Source organism: Schistocerca nitens, chromosome 1 (assembly GCF_023898315.1).
Source record: "Schistocerca nitens isolate TAMUIC-IGC-003100 chromosome 1, iqSchNite1.1, whole genome shotgun sequence".
Classification (NCBI taxonomy): Eukaryota; Metazoa; Arthropoda; class Insecta; order Orthoptera; family Acrididae; genus Schistocerca; species Schistocerca nitens.
This window is the reverse complement of record NC_064614.1, coordinates 118,102,539-118,120,648: the sequence shown is the minus strand read 5'-3', so window position 1 is coordinate 118,120,648 and position 18,110 is coordinate 118,102,539. Positions and strand designations below refer to the sequence as shown.

General features: G+C 42.2%; 1 protein-coding gene across 3 annotated transcripts in view; it reads left to right on the top strand.

Moving 5' to 3' along the window:
* Positions 1–18,110, top strand: part of LOC126242368 (sorting nexin-29) — a 182,883-nt gene that overhangs the window by 148,409 nt on the left and 16,364 nt on the right. For all 3 annotated transcript variants that reach the window (XM_049948083.1, XM_049948081.1, XM_049948082.1), the window contains 3 exons: positions 4,991–5,266; positions 8,323–8,463; positions 16,731–16,870. In XM_049948083.1, the coding sequence (XP_049804040.1) occupies positions 4,991–5,266; positions 8,323–8,463; positions 16,731–16,870 (557 nt within the window). The remainder of the gene's footprint in view (positions 1–4,990; positions 5,267–8,322; positions 8,464–16,730; positions 16,871–18,110) is intronic.

Genomic DNA, 18,110 nt, shown 5'->3' with positions numbered 1-18,110 from the left:
ACGATCAGCATAAGGGCTCTTAATCTGCCACAAAATGTCAAAATCAAACACTGGAATCCCCAGGATGGAATGTAGACAAAATTTCAAAATTTATCCTTAACTAAATTTTCATACTATCAAAAAGCATAGTAGTTGCAAAGGTACTGTCTCTCAAAGCATTAACAGAATAAAATTTATGCAGGAAAACCTGATAAATGATCGGAATAAGATCTGACAGCAATTTAGGCAAACCACACAGCAATGAACTTTACACAAAGCAAACAGTTCCGTACGGAAAATCACAAGCTTACCCCTGCGAGGTGGTACATTAAATCTTATAAGCAGTGTCTCCTTTCGTGGTATTTAGACATGTGAATCTAAAACACAATTTTAATACATACATTAAATACAGAAAAAATTCTGTTAAAGATTAAATGAAAAACGTCTGCATCTACATAGATATTCCACTAGCCACCATACGGAGATGAAGGCAGAGCTCACCCTTTGCAGCATAGTACTCGACTTGCGCCATAGGGCGGTGGGGCTTCAGGTTCCACTAAACAGGTCAGGTGTCCACTACACACAGGAGGCGGCTAGACGGGTAGCAGGGGCTGTGTGGCAGGGATTGGGCAGTTTTTTTTAGGTTAGACAGTCTCGGGAAAGATTAAAAAGGGCTCCAGTCTCAAAGGGTATAAGGCAAAGAAATGACGCGAGTCGACCAAGCAACAATTGTAGTTGTAAATTGTTGTAGCTGTGTTGGAAAAGTACCAGAGCTTCAAGCGCTGATAGAAAGCACTGAAGCTGAAATCGTTTTAGGAACAGAAAGCTGGCTAAAGCCAGAGATAAATTCTGCCGAAATTTTTACACAGGGCGCAAATTGTGTTCAGAAATGATAGATTAAATAAAGTAGGTAGTGGTGTGTTTGTGTCTGTTAGTAATAGTTTATCTTGTAGTGAAGTTGAAATAGATAGTTCCTGCAAATTACTATGGGTAGAGGTTATACTCAACAGCCGTACCAAAATAATAATTGGATGCTCCTTCTACTGACCCCCGACTCAGATAATATAATAGCTGAACACTTCAAAGAAAACTTGAATCTCATTACAAATAAGTACGTCACTCAAACAGTTATAATTGGTGGAGACTTCAGCCTGCCCTCGATTTGTTCACAAAAATACATGTCCAGAGCTGGTGGTAGACAAAAACATCTTCCGAAATTGTACTAAATGCTTTCTCTGAGAATTACTTTGAACAATTAGTTCATGAGCCCACACGAATTGTAAATGGTTGCAAAAACACACTTGACCTCTTAGCCACAAATAATCCTGATCTAATAGAGAGCATCATGACGGATACAGGGAGTAGTGAACACAAGGTCATTGTAGCAAGGTTCAAAACCATATCAATCAAAACCACTAAAAATAAATGCAGAATATATCTATTTAAAACAGCAGATAAAAATTCACTTGATGCCTTGCTAAGAGTGAGTATCCATTCCTTACAAGCTAATTATGTAAGTGTAGACCAGATATGGCTCAAATTTAAAGATACAGTATGGACAGCAATAGAGATTCATACCGCATAAATTAATAAGAGACAGGACTGATCCACCATGGTACACAAAACATGTCTGAACACTGATGATGGTGCCACTAAAGCGGAGTTACTAAATACAGTTTCCTGTAATTCCTTCACGAAAGAATATGAACTAAATATTCCAGAATTCGAAACCAGAACAGATGTTAGCATGAGTGACATAAAAGTTAGATATCTTAGGTGTTGCGAAGCAACTCAAATCAGTTAAGAAAGGCAAGTCTTCCAGTCCAGATGGTATACCAGTCAGTTTCCTCTGAGTGTGCAGACACGATAGCTCCTTTCTTAGCAATCATATACAACCGCTCACTTGACGAAAGGTCTGTTCCTAAAGACTGGAAAGTAGCACAGGTCACACCAGTATTCAAGAAGGGAAATAGGAGTAACCCATTGAATTACAGACCCTTATCACAGACCTCAATTTGCAGTAGGATTTTGGAGCGTATACTGTACTCGAACATTATGAATCACCTTGAAGAAAATGACTTCTTGATACATAACCAACACAGATTCAGAAAATATTGTTCTTGTGCAACACAGCTAGCTCTTTATTCCCATGAAGAAATGAGTGCTGTGGCTTTTGATACCATTCCTCACAAGCATCTGTTAATCAAATTGTGTGCATATGGAGTATCATCTCAGTTGTGTGATTGGATTAATGTTTTCCTCTCAGAGAAGTCACAGTTCGTAGTGATAGACGGTAAATCATCGAGTAGAACAGAAGTGATATCTGGCATTCCGCAAGGTAGTGTCATAGGCCCTCTGCTGTTCCTGATTTATATAAATGATCTAGGTGATAATCTGAGCAGCCCCCTTAGATTGTTTGCAGATTTACTGTCTAGTAAAATCATCAGACGATCAATTCCATTTACAAAATGATCTATAGAGAATTACTGTATGGTGAGAAAAGTGGCAATTAGCACTAAACAAAGGAAAGTGCAAGGTCATCCACATGGGTACTAAAAGAAATCAGATAAATTTTGGGTATACAATAAATGGCACAAATCTAAGGTCTGTCAATTTGACTAAATACCTAGGAATTAAGACTACAAGCAACTTAAATTGGAAAGACCACATAGATAATATTGTGGGGAAGGTGAAACAAAGACTGCACTTTGTTGGCTGAACATTTAGAAGATGTGACAGACCCACTAAAGAGACAGCCTACATTACACTTGTCTGTCCTCTGCTGGAATATTGCTGCACAGTACGGGATCCTTACCAGGTAGGATTGACGGAAGACATCGAAAAAGTGCAAAGGAGGGCAGCTCATTTCGTGTTATTGTGCAATGGGGTGAGTGTGTCACTGATATGATACGCAAGTTGGGGGTGGCAGTCAACAACTTTAACTTTCTCTTCCGAATCCGTAAATATTTAGTGACACCCACCTATGCAGGGAGAAATGATCATCATAATAAAATAAGAGAAAGCAGAGCTCAAATGGAAAGATTTAGGTGTTCCTTTTCCCCATGTGCCATTCGAGAGTGGAATGGTAGAGAAGTAGAATGAAAATGGTTCGATGAACCCTCTGCCAGGCACTTAAGTGTTAATTGCAGAGTAACCATGTTGGTGTCGGTGTAAAGGGTACCCTGTACCACTACTAGTCATTTGCTTTCCTGTTTGACTCTCAAATAGAGCAAGGGAAAAATGACTCTCTATATACCTCCCTAATGTCGTGTATTTTATCTTTGTGGTCCTTATGTGCAGTGTATGTTGGCAGCAAAAGAATTGTTCAGAAGTCAGCTTCAGTTCCCGGTTCTCTGAATTTTCTCAATCCCTCCAGAGATTCACATTAGAGTTCCCAAAGCAGCTTTATAACGCTTACGTGTTGTTTGTACCTCCCAGTAACAAATTCCTTCAATGTCTTCCTTCAATTCGACCAGGTGTGAATCCCAAACACTCGAGCAGTACTCAAGAATAGGTTGCACTATTGTCCTTTATGCGGTGTCCTTTACATGTGAACCATTCTTTCCTAAAATTCTCCCAGTAAATGGAAGACAACCGTTCGTCTTCCCTATCACAGTTCTAACATATTCGTTCCACCTCATATTGCCTTACAGTGTTACGCCTAGATATTTAAATGACTTGACTGTTTCAAGCAAGATACTAGTAATACTGTATCTGAACATTACATGTTTGGTCTTCCTACTCATCCACTTTAACTGTAATTTTTCCACATTTAGGGCTAGCTGCCATTCATTGCACCTACTGGAAATTTTGTCTAAGTCATTCTTGTATCTTCCTATAGTCAGTCAACTCCAACACCTTACTATACACCACAGCATTGTCAACAAACAACCGCAGATTGCTGCCCACCCGGTCTTAAGAAGTCTTTGAGCCACTCGCATATCTGTGAAGTTATTCCATATGCTCGTACTTTTGTTAACAACCTGCATTGGGGTACTGTGTCAACTAACTAGAAATATGGAATCGACTGTTGCCCATCATCCATTGTTTGCAGTATATCCTGTGAGAAAATGGCAAACAAAGATTTGCACGAGTCATGGTTTCTAAATCTATGCTGATTTGTTGATATAAGCTTCTCAGTCTCAGGGTATTTTATTATATTCAATCTGAAAATATGTTCAAGAATTTTGCAGCAAACAGAAATTAGAAATATTGGTCTGTAATTTTGTGGGTCGTTCTTTTACTCTTCTTATATGCTGGAGTCACCTGCCCATTTTTCCAGTCGCTTGGGAATTTGTGCCGGTCAAGAGATTTACGATAAATGCAAGCTAGGTAAGGGGCCATTGCCACTGAGTACTCTTTGTAAAATGGAACTGTGATTCCAGCCGAACCTGGTGATTTATTTGCTTTCAAGTCTTTCAGTTGTTTCTCCATGCCAGATATGCTTATTATACAGGGTGGTCCAAAAGTCTGGAAACACCCTCATAAAACTCAAATGGAGTAGCAAACAAGGAAACAGAATCCCTACACACAAGGAAGGGGAAGGGGGAAACTTTATAGGCTATGCCACCAACATGGCGGCCATCTTGAAAGCTGCCATCTTTGATTCAACTCCAAAATTCAACCACGGTGGGCGGGCGTGCGCGCGCGCGCACACGCGCGCACACACACACACACACACACACACACACACACACACACACACACACACACACACAGAGAGCGAGAGAGAGAGAGAGAGAGAGAGAGAGTAGATTTAGTGAAACAACATTGTAGTTCAGGTGAGCAGAATGTCCCATTTCACTTTAAAAGTTCTTAAAGAAATTAAAATAACTTCTTAACTACTAACCTAAGAACAGAAAAGGTTTATTTTCAACAAGTTACATATGCAGGCTAGAACCATATGACTCTAGTTTTAATGAAAATTGCTTACATTCTTGATTGTGATTAAAAAAAAACACTTACTGGTTAGAGAAACTGGACAAACATGCATTTTACTAAACATTTGCAGGTGGCAGAGATGCATGGTGAGCTGATGGAATTCAACGATCGCCTGCATCGTCAGCTGCAGTCAAAGGAGGCAGCATTGCGACGTCTGAGAGAGGAGTTAGTGGATTTGCGAGGACCGCTGCCAGATGATGCACATACATCGGATGAAGATGCAGCATCTGTCACCTCAGACTATGATGTTAGCTCATTGGGTGCTGCAGCACGTGCACTTGTAAATATATGGATTCCTTCCGCATTCCTCACCGGAGGTTCTTCAGATGTCCACCATGTTTATCAGGTCCGTGGCATACTTCATACAACCTCAGTTTTGAATAGTGCCTAAATTTCAACAGATTAGGAATTGGCATTTGATATGTAAAGTTGTCATCAATAAAAATAACACACTTTGTGTTACAAAGATGGTTGTAATTTTTTTGTTTTAAAAGAAGTGTAGTCTGAAAGATTTGGTTTGTAATTGGTTATAGCGACGTGTCTGTCTAACAAGTGAATTAGCAGATTTCTCTATAAACCATTTGTGTAGATAAGGAAGGACCTTTTGTTCATATTATTGAATGTGTTTAGGAATAATAATTGTTGTGATTGTGTGAATGTGTGTGTTTTTTCTACTTTAGGAGGAGGTCTTTTGGCAGAAAGTTCAAATTTATAACAGTCTTTCCATTGTGCCTGTCTGCAATTCAATGACTTCTGTTGATATTCTTATTTTCTGCCTCTGTTATCACAAATACTTAGTTAGTGCCAAAGTATCTACTGGTTGATTGATGCAGAAGCCTTTAAAATGTTGTTGTCAGCCCAAATAATGGTTCGTGGTTCGATGCAGCGTTGTGTGCTAGTCTAGTTTGTGGAATAATATCTGTATAACATTATTATAAAAAGGAAAGTTGCTACTCACCGCATAGTGGAGATGCCGAGTCACAGATAGGCACAACGAAAAGACTGTTACAAATAAAGTTTTCGGCCCATAAGGACTATGTCGTCAAAAATAGATGACAGACAGTGCGGTTAGATTTGCCTAAGACTGCAGGTGTGTGTGTGTGTGTGTGTGTGTGTGTGTGTGTGTGTCATCTATTTTTGATGAAGGCCTTACGGGCTACATTCCATCCTGGATTTCCCATTGTTTAACCTCTCTGTATAACTACTGCAATTTACATTGATTTGTACCTGCCTTGGTCTCCCTCTACACTATTACTCTCACTCACTTGCTTCTGAATCTGCCATATCAACTGACGATCTCTTCTTTTGGTAAAGCTGTGCCATAAATTTATTTTCCTCCCAGTTTAACTCAGTAAGTTTTGATTTCTTATCCAATCTAATATTCAACATTCTTCTGTTGCACCACATTCCAAAAGCTTCAATTCTATTTTTGTATGTACTACTTATTGTTTACATTTCACCTCCATACAAGGCTACACTCAAGTTAAATACTTTCAAAAAACACTTCCTAACACCCACATTTATATTAAGTGGTAGTCTGTTTCTCTTTTTTCAAAAACTTCCCCAAGAGTTCATTTTACATTGTCTCTACTTCAACCATAGCAAGTTATTTTGCTGCCCAAATAGCAAAACTCTTGTTCAACTTTGTCCCCCATTGCCCAATGGAATTTCCTTGGCTTTGCCTGATCTAAGTCACCTATACTTCATAATCATTGTTTTATTTTTATTGATATTTATCTTGTAAAGTATTTTCAAAACACTATCTGTACTGTTAAATTGCTCTTTAAAGTCCTTTGCTATCTCTGACAGAATTCAAATGTCTCCCATAAACGTTAGTTTTCATTTATCTTCTTTGAACTTTGATCTCTCTCCCAAATTTATCTTCGGTTTCTTCTACTGCTTGCACATTGTATTGATTGAACAACAAATTACCTTTTCAAGTCCTTGCAGTCTGGTTTCTGTAAAAGTTCTAAATAATCATTTGCTTCATGTATTTGATGCCTGCTGCTTTCAGAATTCCAAAAAGTGTTTTGCAATCAACATTCTCAAAAATGTTCTCTAAACCTACAATGCTTTCTCCAAACTATTTTGTAGCTGTAGGGTCAGTATTGCCGCACGAGTTTCTATATTTGTCCAGAATCCAAACTGATCTTCAGTAAGGTCAGCCACTGCCTGCTTTTCCATTCTTCTGTACGTAATTTGTGTTGGTATTTTGAAACTATGACTTATGAATCCATTTGCCTAATATTTCTTGAAATAAAATTTGCCGCATAACTATGATTATTTCTTTCCATATAAATACATTTTTACACACACACACACACACACACACACACACACTGAACATGAATCAAAATAGTTGTTCTAGCAGCTATAGTACACAAATATTCACACACATTTCATGCAGTTGTCTTCTTATTCGGAGTTACATTCACTGGAAAAGTCCGCAACTCCTGTGCTGTAGCTTGCTTTTTTCCTTACAGATGTAGGCAGGAAGAGTCAAATTTATAATGAGTTGCTATTTGTGTTGGAACTTGATGGACCTCATACTCTGGGACAGTGGTTCAGTATATGGTAGATGGCACTTACATTCAGCGTTATACCCAGGAGGTAGAGGCATTTAATCTTATACGTATTGCTTGTCAAGGTAACAGGTTGTTCTGCCCCAGTTTGGATAACAATTAAAAAAACTATAAGCTTGAACTTCAACAGGTATGTACAAATGCTAGTGTTGTATTTGTAATTGGAGATCCTACATCACTTAATAGAGCAGTTGGTATTGGATGTGAATGTTGACGCAAGACTGTCTCCAGTTACAGATGTTGCAAGGAAGAAACAGTTATTAAGGTACTCATTGATTATTCTGTCAGTGGGTTTGACCCATACTTTTATTCTCAAAACCTCTGAATGGTAGCAGTTATCTCAAAGTACTTGCTTGTTTGTATCATCATATACCAGGCAAGACTACATATTTGAAGTGGTGTGCTCAATGCTTTAAAGGATTCTGTTTCCTGAAATTTATTTGTAGTGCTTTGAAGTCCTCACAAAACACTTTGTAGTCAGATCTGACTAACCAACTTCACTCTTCTAACAACTGTTTAAGATTTTGTTCTGTCATGTTTTGGAAATTACTTCACAGCTAAACTCTATCATAATATATGTAATAAAAGGAAGTTAGAAAAATAGTAGTAGAGTAACTGTAGGAGATACCACGTTATCTGTGAATAGATCTATGGTCTACAATAAAAACTTTGTCACACTGCCGTTTTATTTCATGTTTTGTGTTATCATGAAAGTGCTTTCCTGTGCTATAAACTGCATTACATTTTCAGTCTCTTATTACTAGAAGCTGTTTATTGTAGTCCAATGTAAAACTATTTCCAACTGTGTATGTTATTACAGGTATTTGTTCGTATCAGAGACGATGAATGGAATATATACAGGCGATATGCCCAGTTCTACAGTCTCCATAAGCAGTTAAAGAAACAAGATGCTGTCTTCACTACTTTTGATTTTCCTCCCAAGAAGACTCTTGGAAACAAAGTAAGCTTTTTCTCCCTTCCAGTACCTCATTTACCTTGTTGAGGTTGATATCTCCATATTGGTATATATTTCTTTATGAAGATAGATGGGGGTAGGGGGGAGGGGGTGCGGGGATAAGATTCTGGAAATAATTTAAGAGTAAAAGTAACAACTCATTGGATAGTTATTCACTTTTCCAGATTACGACTATGGCTCTGTTTCAAAGTGACTTGCAATTGCTACCTTAACTGTGTTACATGCAGTTAGAAATTTACAGTTCAGATTATGATAATTCTGTCTTCTTATAATGGCATTCTTGTGGTAGCAGTAACTGAGAGTTTAGTAAAGAAATAGCATTTGTTTTGTGACTTATGGATTTATAAATTAATACATTCAGGGTTTTGATTATCTTAGAGCTTTTTTTACCTTTGATTAACAAGAATTGTCACAAAAATTGTTATGATTAAGTTTTAAGCAACCAAAATTATTTAGTGCTCATGTGTTTGTCAAAAATGCATTGCATTTAACATAGGTCACTTTGAAGAACTGAAAATTGTAGCATCTACTTCTGGCAAAATTTGCGCCTGTTTTTGGCAAAATTCTTGTCTGTTTCTGTCAAAAGTTCACAATTTTTTTTGTATGTAATTATAAATGATGACATCATTTATAAATGAGTAGACGCACAAATTTAAATGGTTGTAATGCTAAATGATTGAAGACAAAGCAAGCCTCAGTTCTTTGAAATTGACTGTTAAAAAAAAGTGCTAACTGGGAACTTTTTCACTGGAATGTTTGCTTTTGCAAAAACTTCAGCACATTGTTGTTGTTGTTTTTTGGGGAAGGAGACCAGACAGCGAGGTCAGCAGTCTCATCGGATTAGGGAAGGATGGGGAAGGAAGTCGGCTGTGCCCTTTCAGAGGAACCATCCCAGCATTTGCCTGGAATGATTTAGGGAAATTACGGAAAACCTAAATCAGGATGGCCGGACGCGGGATTGAACCGTCGTCCTCCCGAATGTGAGTCAAGTGTCTAACCACTGCGCCACCTCGCTCGATACTTCAGCACAGTTTTCTTCTGAAATGACCTACGTTTTCTCTGTTTGGCTGTACTGAAGCTTTCAAAAATGATTATTCTGTTGAAAAGCAGCCAGTGTTTTCCCACCAGTGAACTGAATGCGTCTTTGGTTTAAGATGTTTCTGCACATATTTGTCTTCTGTCTCCCAAGTTCAATGATTACAAATTCTGCAAATGATAAATTTCAACCTTTCGTGGGAATTCAGTCATGTGGTCTATGCCTACAGGTAGAACTGACAAGGCACTTAGCATAGAATTAGAACTTAACATAAAGTAACTGTTTAAACGTTAGGGGAAGAATTTCGGTGCAGTTTAAAAACGTTGCAGATTTTGTTTCCCAATCTCTGTAGCACAGAGTGTGGACACTATAGGATATAGTGGCAGATGGCTGCGATCGTAAACAAACTAGAATTTTGACTGCCAGAGGGGAGAGAAGTGGTTCTGAGAAACAAACTCCCCCCCGCCCCTTTTCCACAGTTTCCATTTCACATGGCAGCAGTCTACAGCAGAACTGACACATCGTCATGGGGATCACAGATCTCATCTGGTGTTTTAAGGGTCACAATCGAAATTTGTGATGAAGCAGGATTAGTCACTTCACTTATTTCAAAATAAGAAAATAAATCAAAACAGCAGCCAATGCACAACACAAAGCATCCAGGGGTGGCTGCCGCGCAATTGCTTTTTGAGGTTGGCAGAGTATTGTCAACGAAATAGTTCAGACCTGACCCCTAGCTGTGTAAGATGCAACCACAGTTCAAAACATATGCCACCTAATTTGCTACATTAAAAGTGTCTGCCTTATACCATATTTTGAGCTTGAACATGTGTCTTTGTCATAAAATGCTATGTATCGTGGCTGAGTACTACATATATCTTAAATAGACCATTCGACTGCCCACAATTGGCATGGCACCAGATCGTTGGGCACATTGATACACTATGGATCAAAAGTATCCGGACACCTGGCCGAAAATGACATAAATGTTTGTGATGCTCTCTATCAGTAATGCTGTAATTCAATATGGTGTTCGCTCACCCTTAGCCTTGGTGACAATGTCCACTCTCGCAGGCATATGTTCAATCAGGTGCTGGAAGGTTTCTTGGGGAATGGCAGCACATTCTTCATGGAGTCCTGCACTGAGGAGAGGACCCTCAGGGGGCTCAGCATTTAGTTGCTGGGTGCGGGCTTGGCGACCCCGTTGTCCCTGAGCTGGGGCCTGGGAAGCGCCACCAGTCCTCAATACCGTAAGCTCTGAGCTTGCTTCAACGACCACCGTAAGGCGCGACAGTGGAACGTTGTGCGGTACAGAGCCCGGGGATCTTGACTTAACTGTCTGGGTCGCGAGGATGGTATAAACCTTTATATATATATATATATATATATATATATATATATATATATATAAAAACCTCAATCTCAAGGCGTACTGCGCGCCGAGGAGACACATGGTTGTTGAGGTAGAACAGTTGCTAGCGGGCGACCTCTGGGAACCTGCCGCCCCCCGGTTGTATTAGGCTTACCCAGGCAAGCTCTGTCTACGAGTCTCTAAGAAAGGAAAGTTCAATGCTTTATGACCCCCAATCGTTCCCTTCCCTGCCCACACTAGGGGAGGAACGGCAGTCTAAATTACCTGGTGACACGTATTCTCCTTGATTTCTGGTTTGCAGCCGCACAGATGGGAACTCATTTCTGACCACAAAGCCTCAGTTTTTTGTGGAAAATTTGGAGGACAAGTTTGGAGAAGTTGAGGGCATGTCTAAAATGAGGTCTGGAGCAATCCTCATACAGACAGCATCCCCAGCACAGTCAAGGGCATGGCTTGCTTGTGACAAGCTCAGTGATGTTGCAGTCTCCATTACGCCTCATAAGAGCCTCAATATGGTTCAGGGACTTATTTTTCATCGTGACCTGTTGCTGCAGTCTGACAGTCAGATGCCATTATCCTTCAATGGAATTGCTGTGGTTTTTTCCAACACCTTGCTGAGTTGAAACGGCTTTTGTGCCGCTTCCCTGCCGCTTGTCTGCCCCTACAGGGAACCTGGTTTCCTGTTCAGCGGACCCCCTCCCTCTGTGGCTACCGGGGTTACTATAAGAACCGCGTAGAATATAACAGGGTGGTTGTGTTTGTTCTTGCCAATGTTCCTAGTGCCCCAGTGCCACTTCACATGGCTCTCGAGGCTGTGGCTGTTAGAATCCGGGCAGGAATGGAGCTTACCATCTGCTCCCTCTACCTTCCCCCAGATGAGGTTGTCCTTCTTGCTGACGTAGCTGCCTTGTTCGCCCAGTTCTCCCCGCCATTCCTTCTTTTAGGGGACTTTAATGCCCACCACCCTTTATGGGGTGGGGCCCAGATCTCGGGCCATGGTAGGAACGTTGAGGTTCTCTTGGCACAGCAGGACATTTGCCTCCTTAACACTGGTGTTCCCACATATTTTAGCTTGACTCATGGCACATACTCGGCCATTGACCTCTCTCTTAGTAGCCCAGGTCTTCTTCCATACCTCAGTTGGAGGGTCCACAACGACCTCTGTGGTAGTGACCACTTTTCTATCCTGGTTTCTCTTCTTCAATCCCAACCCCCTGACCAGCTGCCACGATGGTCTCTTTGTGGAGCTGATTGGGCAGCCTACACCTCAGCTACTACGGCCATTGCTCCGCTTCCTGGTGACATTGATTTGGCAGTGGGCGAGGTCACTATGGCCATTGTTTCTGCTGCCGAGGCAACTGTCCCCTGCTCTTAGAGTACCCTAAGGAGTAAGTCAGTCCCTTGGTGGACACCAGAGATTGCAGAAGCTATCTGGAACCGCCAGCGAGCCCTGCAATGACACCGGCATCATCCTTCCCTAGAGAATCTGGTTGCCTTTAAATGGCTGCTGGCCCAGGCTTGGCAGTTAATCCGGCAGAGCAAACAGGCCTGCTGGGAACGATATGTTACCACCAGAGGTTCTCGCACCTCCCTACCTCAGGTGTGGCCGCGGGTTCGGCGCATTTTCAGCTTTCACCCTCATGCTTCTGTCCCTTGCCTTTCTCTTCGGGGTACACTTTGTACTGACCCAATCGCCATCGCCAAACATCTGGCAGAGTACTTCACTCGTAGTTCTGCGGCAGCAGGCTACAGCGCAGATTAAAGAGCAGGCTGAGCGTACGCAGTTGTTGTTTCGCGTGCACCGTTGGGAACGATACAACGCCCTGTTTAACCGCATCTGGACGGAGGGAATTTTCCCAACTCATTGGCAGGATAGCGTTACCATCCTGGTGCTGAAACCTGGTGCAGATCCGCTGGTGGTTGATAGCTATCACCCTATCAGCCTTACCAACTTTATGTGCAAACTCCTGGAACGGATGGTGAGTCGGCGACTCATGTGGATCCTCGAAGCCAGGGGCCTCCTGGCCCAGCAACAGGAGGGCTTCCATCAGGGCTGTTCAGCGATCGACAATTTAGTCTCGCTAGAGTCGGCTATTCGTACAGCTTTTACTTGCTGAGGACATCTAGTTGCTGTTTTCTTTGATCTTCAGAAAGCATACGATACCTCCTGGCGCCATCATATCCTTGCTACGCTGCACGAATGGGGCTTACGGGCCCCACTTCTGATTTTTCTACAGAATTTTCTCTCCAATCGCTCCTTTCGGGTTAGAGTTGGCATTTATTTTAGCTCTGCTCATATTCAGGAGAATGGTGTCCCGCAGGACTCGGTTCTCAGTGTTCCCCTCTTTTTGGTGGCGATTAATGATCTTGCGGCTGCGGTGGACTCATCGGTCTGTTCCTCTCTATATGCCGATGACTTCTGCCTTTATTACAGTTCCCCAAGCATCAGTGTCGCTGAATGGCGGCTGCAGGGAGCTATCCGTAAGGCACATTTTTGGGCACCCAACCATGGTTTTCAGTTCTCAGCCTCTAAGACCCGAGTGATGCATTTCTGTCGTCGTCGAACGGTCCACCTCCATCCAGAGCTCCACCTTGCCAATGAACTCCTCCGTATTGAGGAGACGCATCGCTTTCTTGGCATGCTGTTTGATGCTCAGCTCACTTGGACACGTCATCTTCGCGAGCTTAAACAACAGTGCTGGCGGCACCTCAACATCCTTCGCTGCCTCAGCCACACCATGTGGGGGGCTGCACGAACAACCCTCCTACAGCTCTATAAGGCCTTAGTCCAGTCCCATCTCGACTACGGGAGTGTGGTGTACGACTCAGCAGCACCTTCAACGTTGCAGATCCTCGACCCGATTCTCCATTGTGGCATCAGACTGGCGACAGGTGCCTTCCGCACTAGTCCGGTGACTAGCCTTTTTGTAGAAGCTGGAATCCCTCCCCTATGATTCCGCCGACAACAGTTGCTTGTGTCGTACATCACCCGCGACCATGCCTCGCCCGACCACCTAAACCGCAGACTCCTTTTTCCATCTTCTGCACTCCCCTCCCCATGACAGCAGCCTGGGCCGGGTCTCCCGATCTCTGTCCGCGTTTGTTCCCTTCTCTCGTCACTCGAGTCCTTTCCCCTTTCTCCATCCTTCCGGCCCTCTTCTTCTACCCCTCCTTCATCCCTCCCTTGCTTGCGGCTTTGCTTGGATTTGTCCTCCGTTCCACCTGCCAGTCTTCGTCAACAATTCCTGGCACTTCTTGCCTCGTTTTGCGATGCAGATGTAGTCTACACCGATGGTTCCGTGGTCGATGGACGCACTGGGTTTGCTTTCATCCATGGCGACTATGTTGAGCAGCATTCTCTGCCTTGTGGGAGCAGTGTTTTCACTGCGGAGCTGGTTGCTCTTTATCGTGCACTCTCTAACCTTTCCTCCTGCCCTGGGGAGTCATTTGTCATATGCAGTGACTCCCTGAATGGATTGAAAGCACTCAACCAGTGTTTTTCTCGGGACCCTTTGGTGCGCGGTATTCAAGATGCTGTTTTTGCTCTCGCTGAGTGTGGTTGTTCAGCGACGTTTGTGTGGACCCCAGACCATGTCGGCATTCCAGGAAACGAACGTGTCGATTGGTTGGCCAAGCAGGCCACCACTTCACCACCCCTCGAGCTTGGTCTCGTGGAAAGAGACCTCCGGTCAGCCCTACATCGCAAGGTCCGCAATGTCTGGAGCTCTGAATGATCTGTCTTGAACACGCCAAATAAGCTCCGCATGGTAAAGTTGTCTACGGCAGTATGGAACTCATCCTTGAGGAGCATGCGTAGGGACTCAGTTGTTCTCTGCCATCTCCGAATTGGACATATGCGGTTGACCCACAGCTATCTCCTTCGCCGTGAGAACCCGCCCAAGTGACGCTGTGATGCAGGGCTGACAGTGGTCCATCTTCTGATGGACTGCCCCCCTTTTAGCCCCCTTGCAGCAGTCCTTTAATTTACCAGCTGCACTTCCTTTAATTCTAGGTGACGATGCCTCTATAGCTGACTCAGTTTTACATTTTATCCATGCAGCTGGGTTTTATCACTCACTCTAGTGTGGGTGCTCTCGCATGATTTCTCAGGCTACACCCACTTCAATGTCTTTTAATTGTGACGTGGATACCAAAATAGTGTCTTCTATGGTAACAAGTTGTGTTGGTACCTCTATCTACGCTTTCCAGCTGGAGGTTCTTCATTTGTAGTTGAGTGGTTGAGCTTTTACCTGATCCATCAACCACTGTAGTCTGTTTTACTCTAGTCAACTATTTGCTCTGCTCCTTTTAAGTGTCCTCTATTTTTTGTTATTGAGGTGTTCATTTTAGCTATGTACCCCTTGGTTTTCCCTCCCTCTGGGTGCAAAGGTTACGCTTTTACTGTATAGGCCTTTTACAAGTATGTCTGTTTGGAACAGGGGACTGATGACCCAGATGTTTAGCCCCCATCAAACCCCAAAACCAACCAACCCAACTGAGGAGAAGTATCAATGTCAGTCAGTGAGGTCTTGCACAAAGTTGGCATTCCAAAGGTGTTCTGTAGGATTCAGGTCAGGGCTCTGTGGATCCCATTACAGGGATGTTATTGTTGCGTAACCTCTTCGCCACAGGCCATGTATTATGAACAGGTGGTCAATCGTGTTAAAAGGTGCAATCGCCATCCCCGAATTGCTCTTCAACAGTGGGAAGCAAGAAGATGCTTAAAACATCAGTGCAGGCCTGTGCTGTGATAGTGCAACACAAAACAACAAGGGATGCAAGCCCCCTCTGTGAAAAACATGACTACATTGTGTAGAGTGATTTGTCACTCCACACTACATTTTTCCACTGTTCAGTCGTCCAGTGTTTACGTCCTTACATCAAGCGGGGCGTCGTTTGCCATTTACCGGCATGATGTGCGACTTATGAGCAGCAGCTCGACCATGAAACCCAAGTTTTCTCATCCCACCTAACTGTCATAGTAATTGCAGTGGATCCTGATGCAGTTTGGAATTTCTGTGTGATAGTCTAGATAGATGTCTTCCTATTACACATTACGACCCTTTTCAACTGTGGGTGGTCTGTCAGTCAACAGACGAGGTCAACCTGTACACTTTTGTGCTGCACGTGTCCCTTCATGTTTCCGCTTGACTATCGCATCGGAAACAGTGGAACTAGGGATGTTTAGGAGTGTGGAAATCTCGCGTACAGACGTATGACACAAGTGACACCCAATCATGTGACCATGCTCGAAGTCCGTGAGTTCTGCAGAGTGCCTCATTCTGCTCTCCCACAATGTCTAATGACTACTGAGGTTGCTGATATGAAGAACCTGGCAGTAGGTGGCAGCAAAATGAACCTAATATGAAAAAAGTATGTTTTTGGGGGTGTCTGGATACTTTTGATCACATAGTGTATGTCGTTGCTTTTGTATACTTTTTATTTTGCAAACAGGTTCTTACACAAATTATCTTTCCAAATTTGGCTTTGCAGATGATGTACAATACCAATAATTGATAATTAGTTACATTTTCGATATTTATATGCAGAAAAGAAAGCTATTTCAAACTATCTCTGATAAAACAGTTCATCTGGATAATTAGCTGTCAAAAAGTATCTATTAAGTAATTGCATTTTGTTATTTTGAGCAGAATTTGCATCTATTACACACTTATCGGAAAATGAAAATTTTTGCAGTTTCTAATCATTTGTAATGTGAGAGCAATGTCTAAAGGGCATGGTTTTGTGAACAAATTCATTTTTAGACCTGCTACAATTTTCAAAGGATATAAGTTTGTGAACTGACAAAAGAAATTCGAATGTTGCATCACTGCTTTGCTGCAGGATTCCAGATTTGTTGAAGAGAGACGAAGACGTTTGCAGCACTATCTGCGTTGTGTGGTTAATCACCTTGTGCAGACCAACAATGAAATGGCTACATCTCCAGACAAGGATCTTCTTGTGTCCCTTGTCCCCTTCTTTGGGTAAGACATTTCAGTTACCTGTTTGTTACTTTAAAAAAAGATGATAATCTTTTGGATGTGATTCATTTTTTGTGTGTGTGTGTGTGTGTGTGTGTGTGTGTGTGTGTGTGTGTGTGTGTTGGTACACACAATCAGTAGATAGAAAAAGGATTCTACTGCAAAGTAAAGTGCAGCATATTTACTACAACGACTTTAACGTTAGGTCAGTAGAAAGTAAAGTACAAAGAAAAGAGCTCTGCTGCTATATAGCAGTGTAGGCCAAATAGTACAGGAAAAGATAAGTGTAGAATACCAGGTCACAAGTATTGCAAACCTAGTTCCTAGCTTACCTAGGTGACAGACATTTTGAGGAAGAGGATTAAGTTCTTATAAAGGCTGTATATGCAGCCAAGGAAGAGAGGTTCCTGGTTAAAAATACATTTCCTCCAGGTAAATGTGAAAGCTTTTATGCACCAGCGTAGAACTACACAGCATGAAATGGCATGTTTTGGAAAGATCAGTGATGCACGGCAACATGTGCATTGCACAATTTCAAATTACAAAAGTATAAATATGAATTCCACCAAATAAAACACAGTAGTTTGCGAAGGACTGAAATCAAGACTGCAATGCGTTTTTGTCAGCCGGACATACATCATGTCATGTGATCTCACCAGCCAATGACAGCGGATATTCAAAGCATAGGACACATGATGATGATGATGATGATGATGTCGCACATAGCAGCATCTTTGTTAATTAGTGCAAACACATAAATAGGAAAAGTTAATGGTTTAAATTATATATGTACAGTACAGCTACGAGAAAAGCTAAGTTTTCGTACATAATATTGGTAAAGTGTTAGGTTTAGAATGAATCGATAATTTAAGAAATTCATTTCACGTTGTCGCATGTAACATGATTCACCTTGAAAAAGAAAATTTACTTTGAAAGTAACGTATCTCAAACCACCATTTGCAGTATTTTCCAGTGATGTGTTAGGAATGTGAACAGTTGTGATGCCAAGCTCATAAGAAGCAGTTTGTTATGAAGTATTGCATAGTCTTCATCTGTAGGCCTTTGACACATTTTGCGGCGGTGGTTGACACATTTTGCGGCGGTGGTTGACACATTTTGCGGCGGTGGTTGACACATTTTGCGGCGGTGGTTGACACATTTTGCGGCGGTGGTTGACACATTTTGCGGCGGTGGTTGACACATTTTGCGGCGGTGGTTGACACATTTTGCGGCGGTGGTTGAC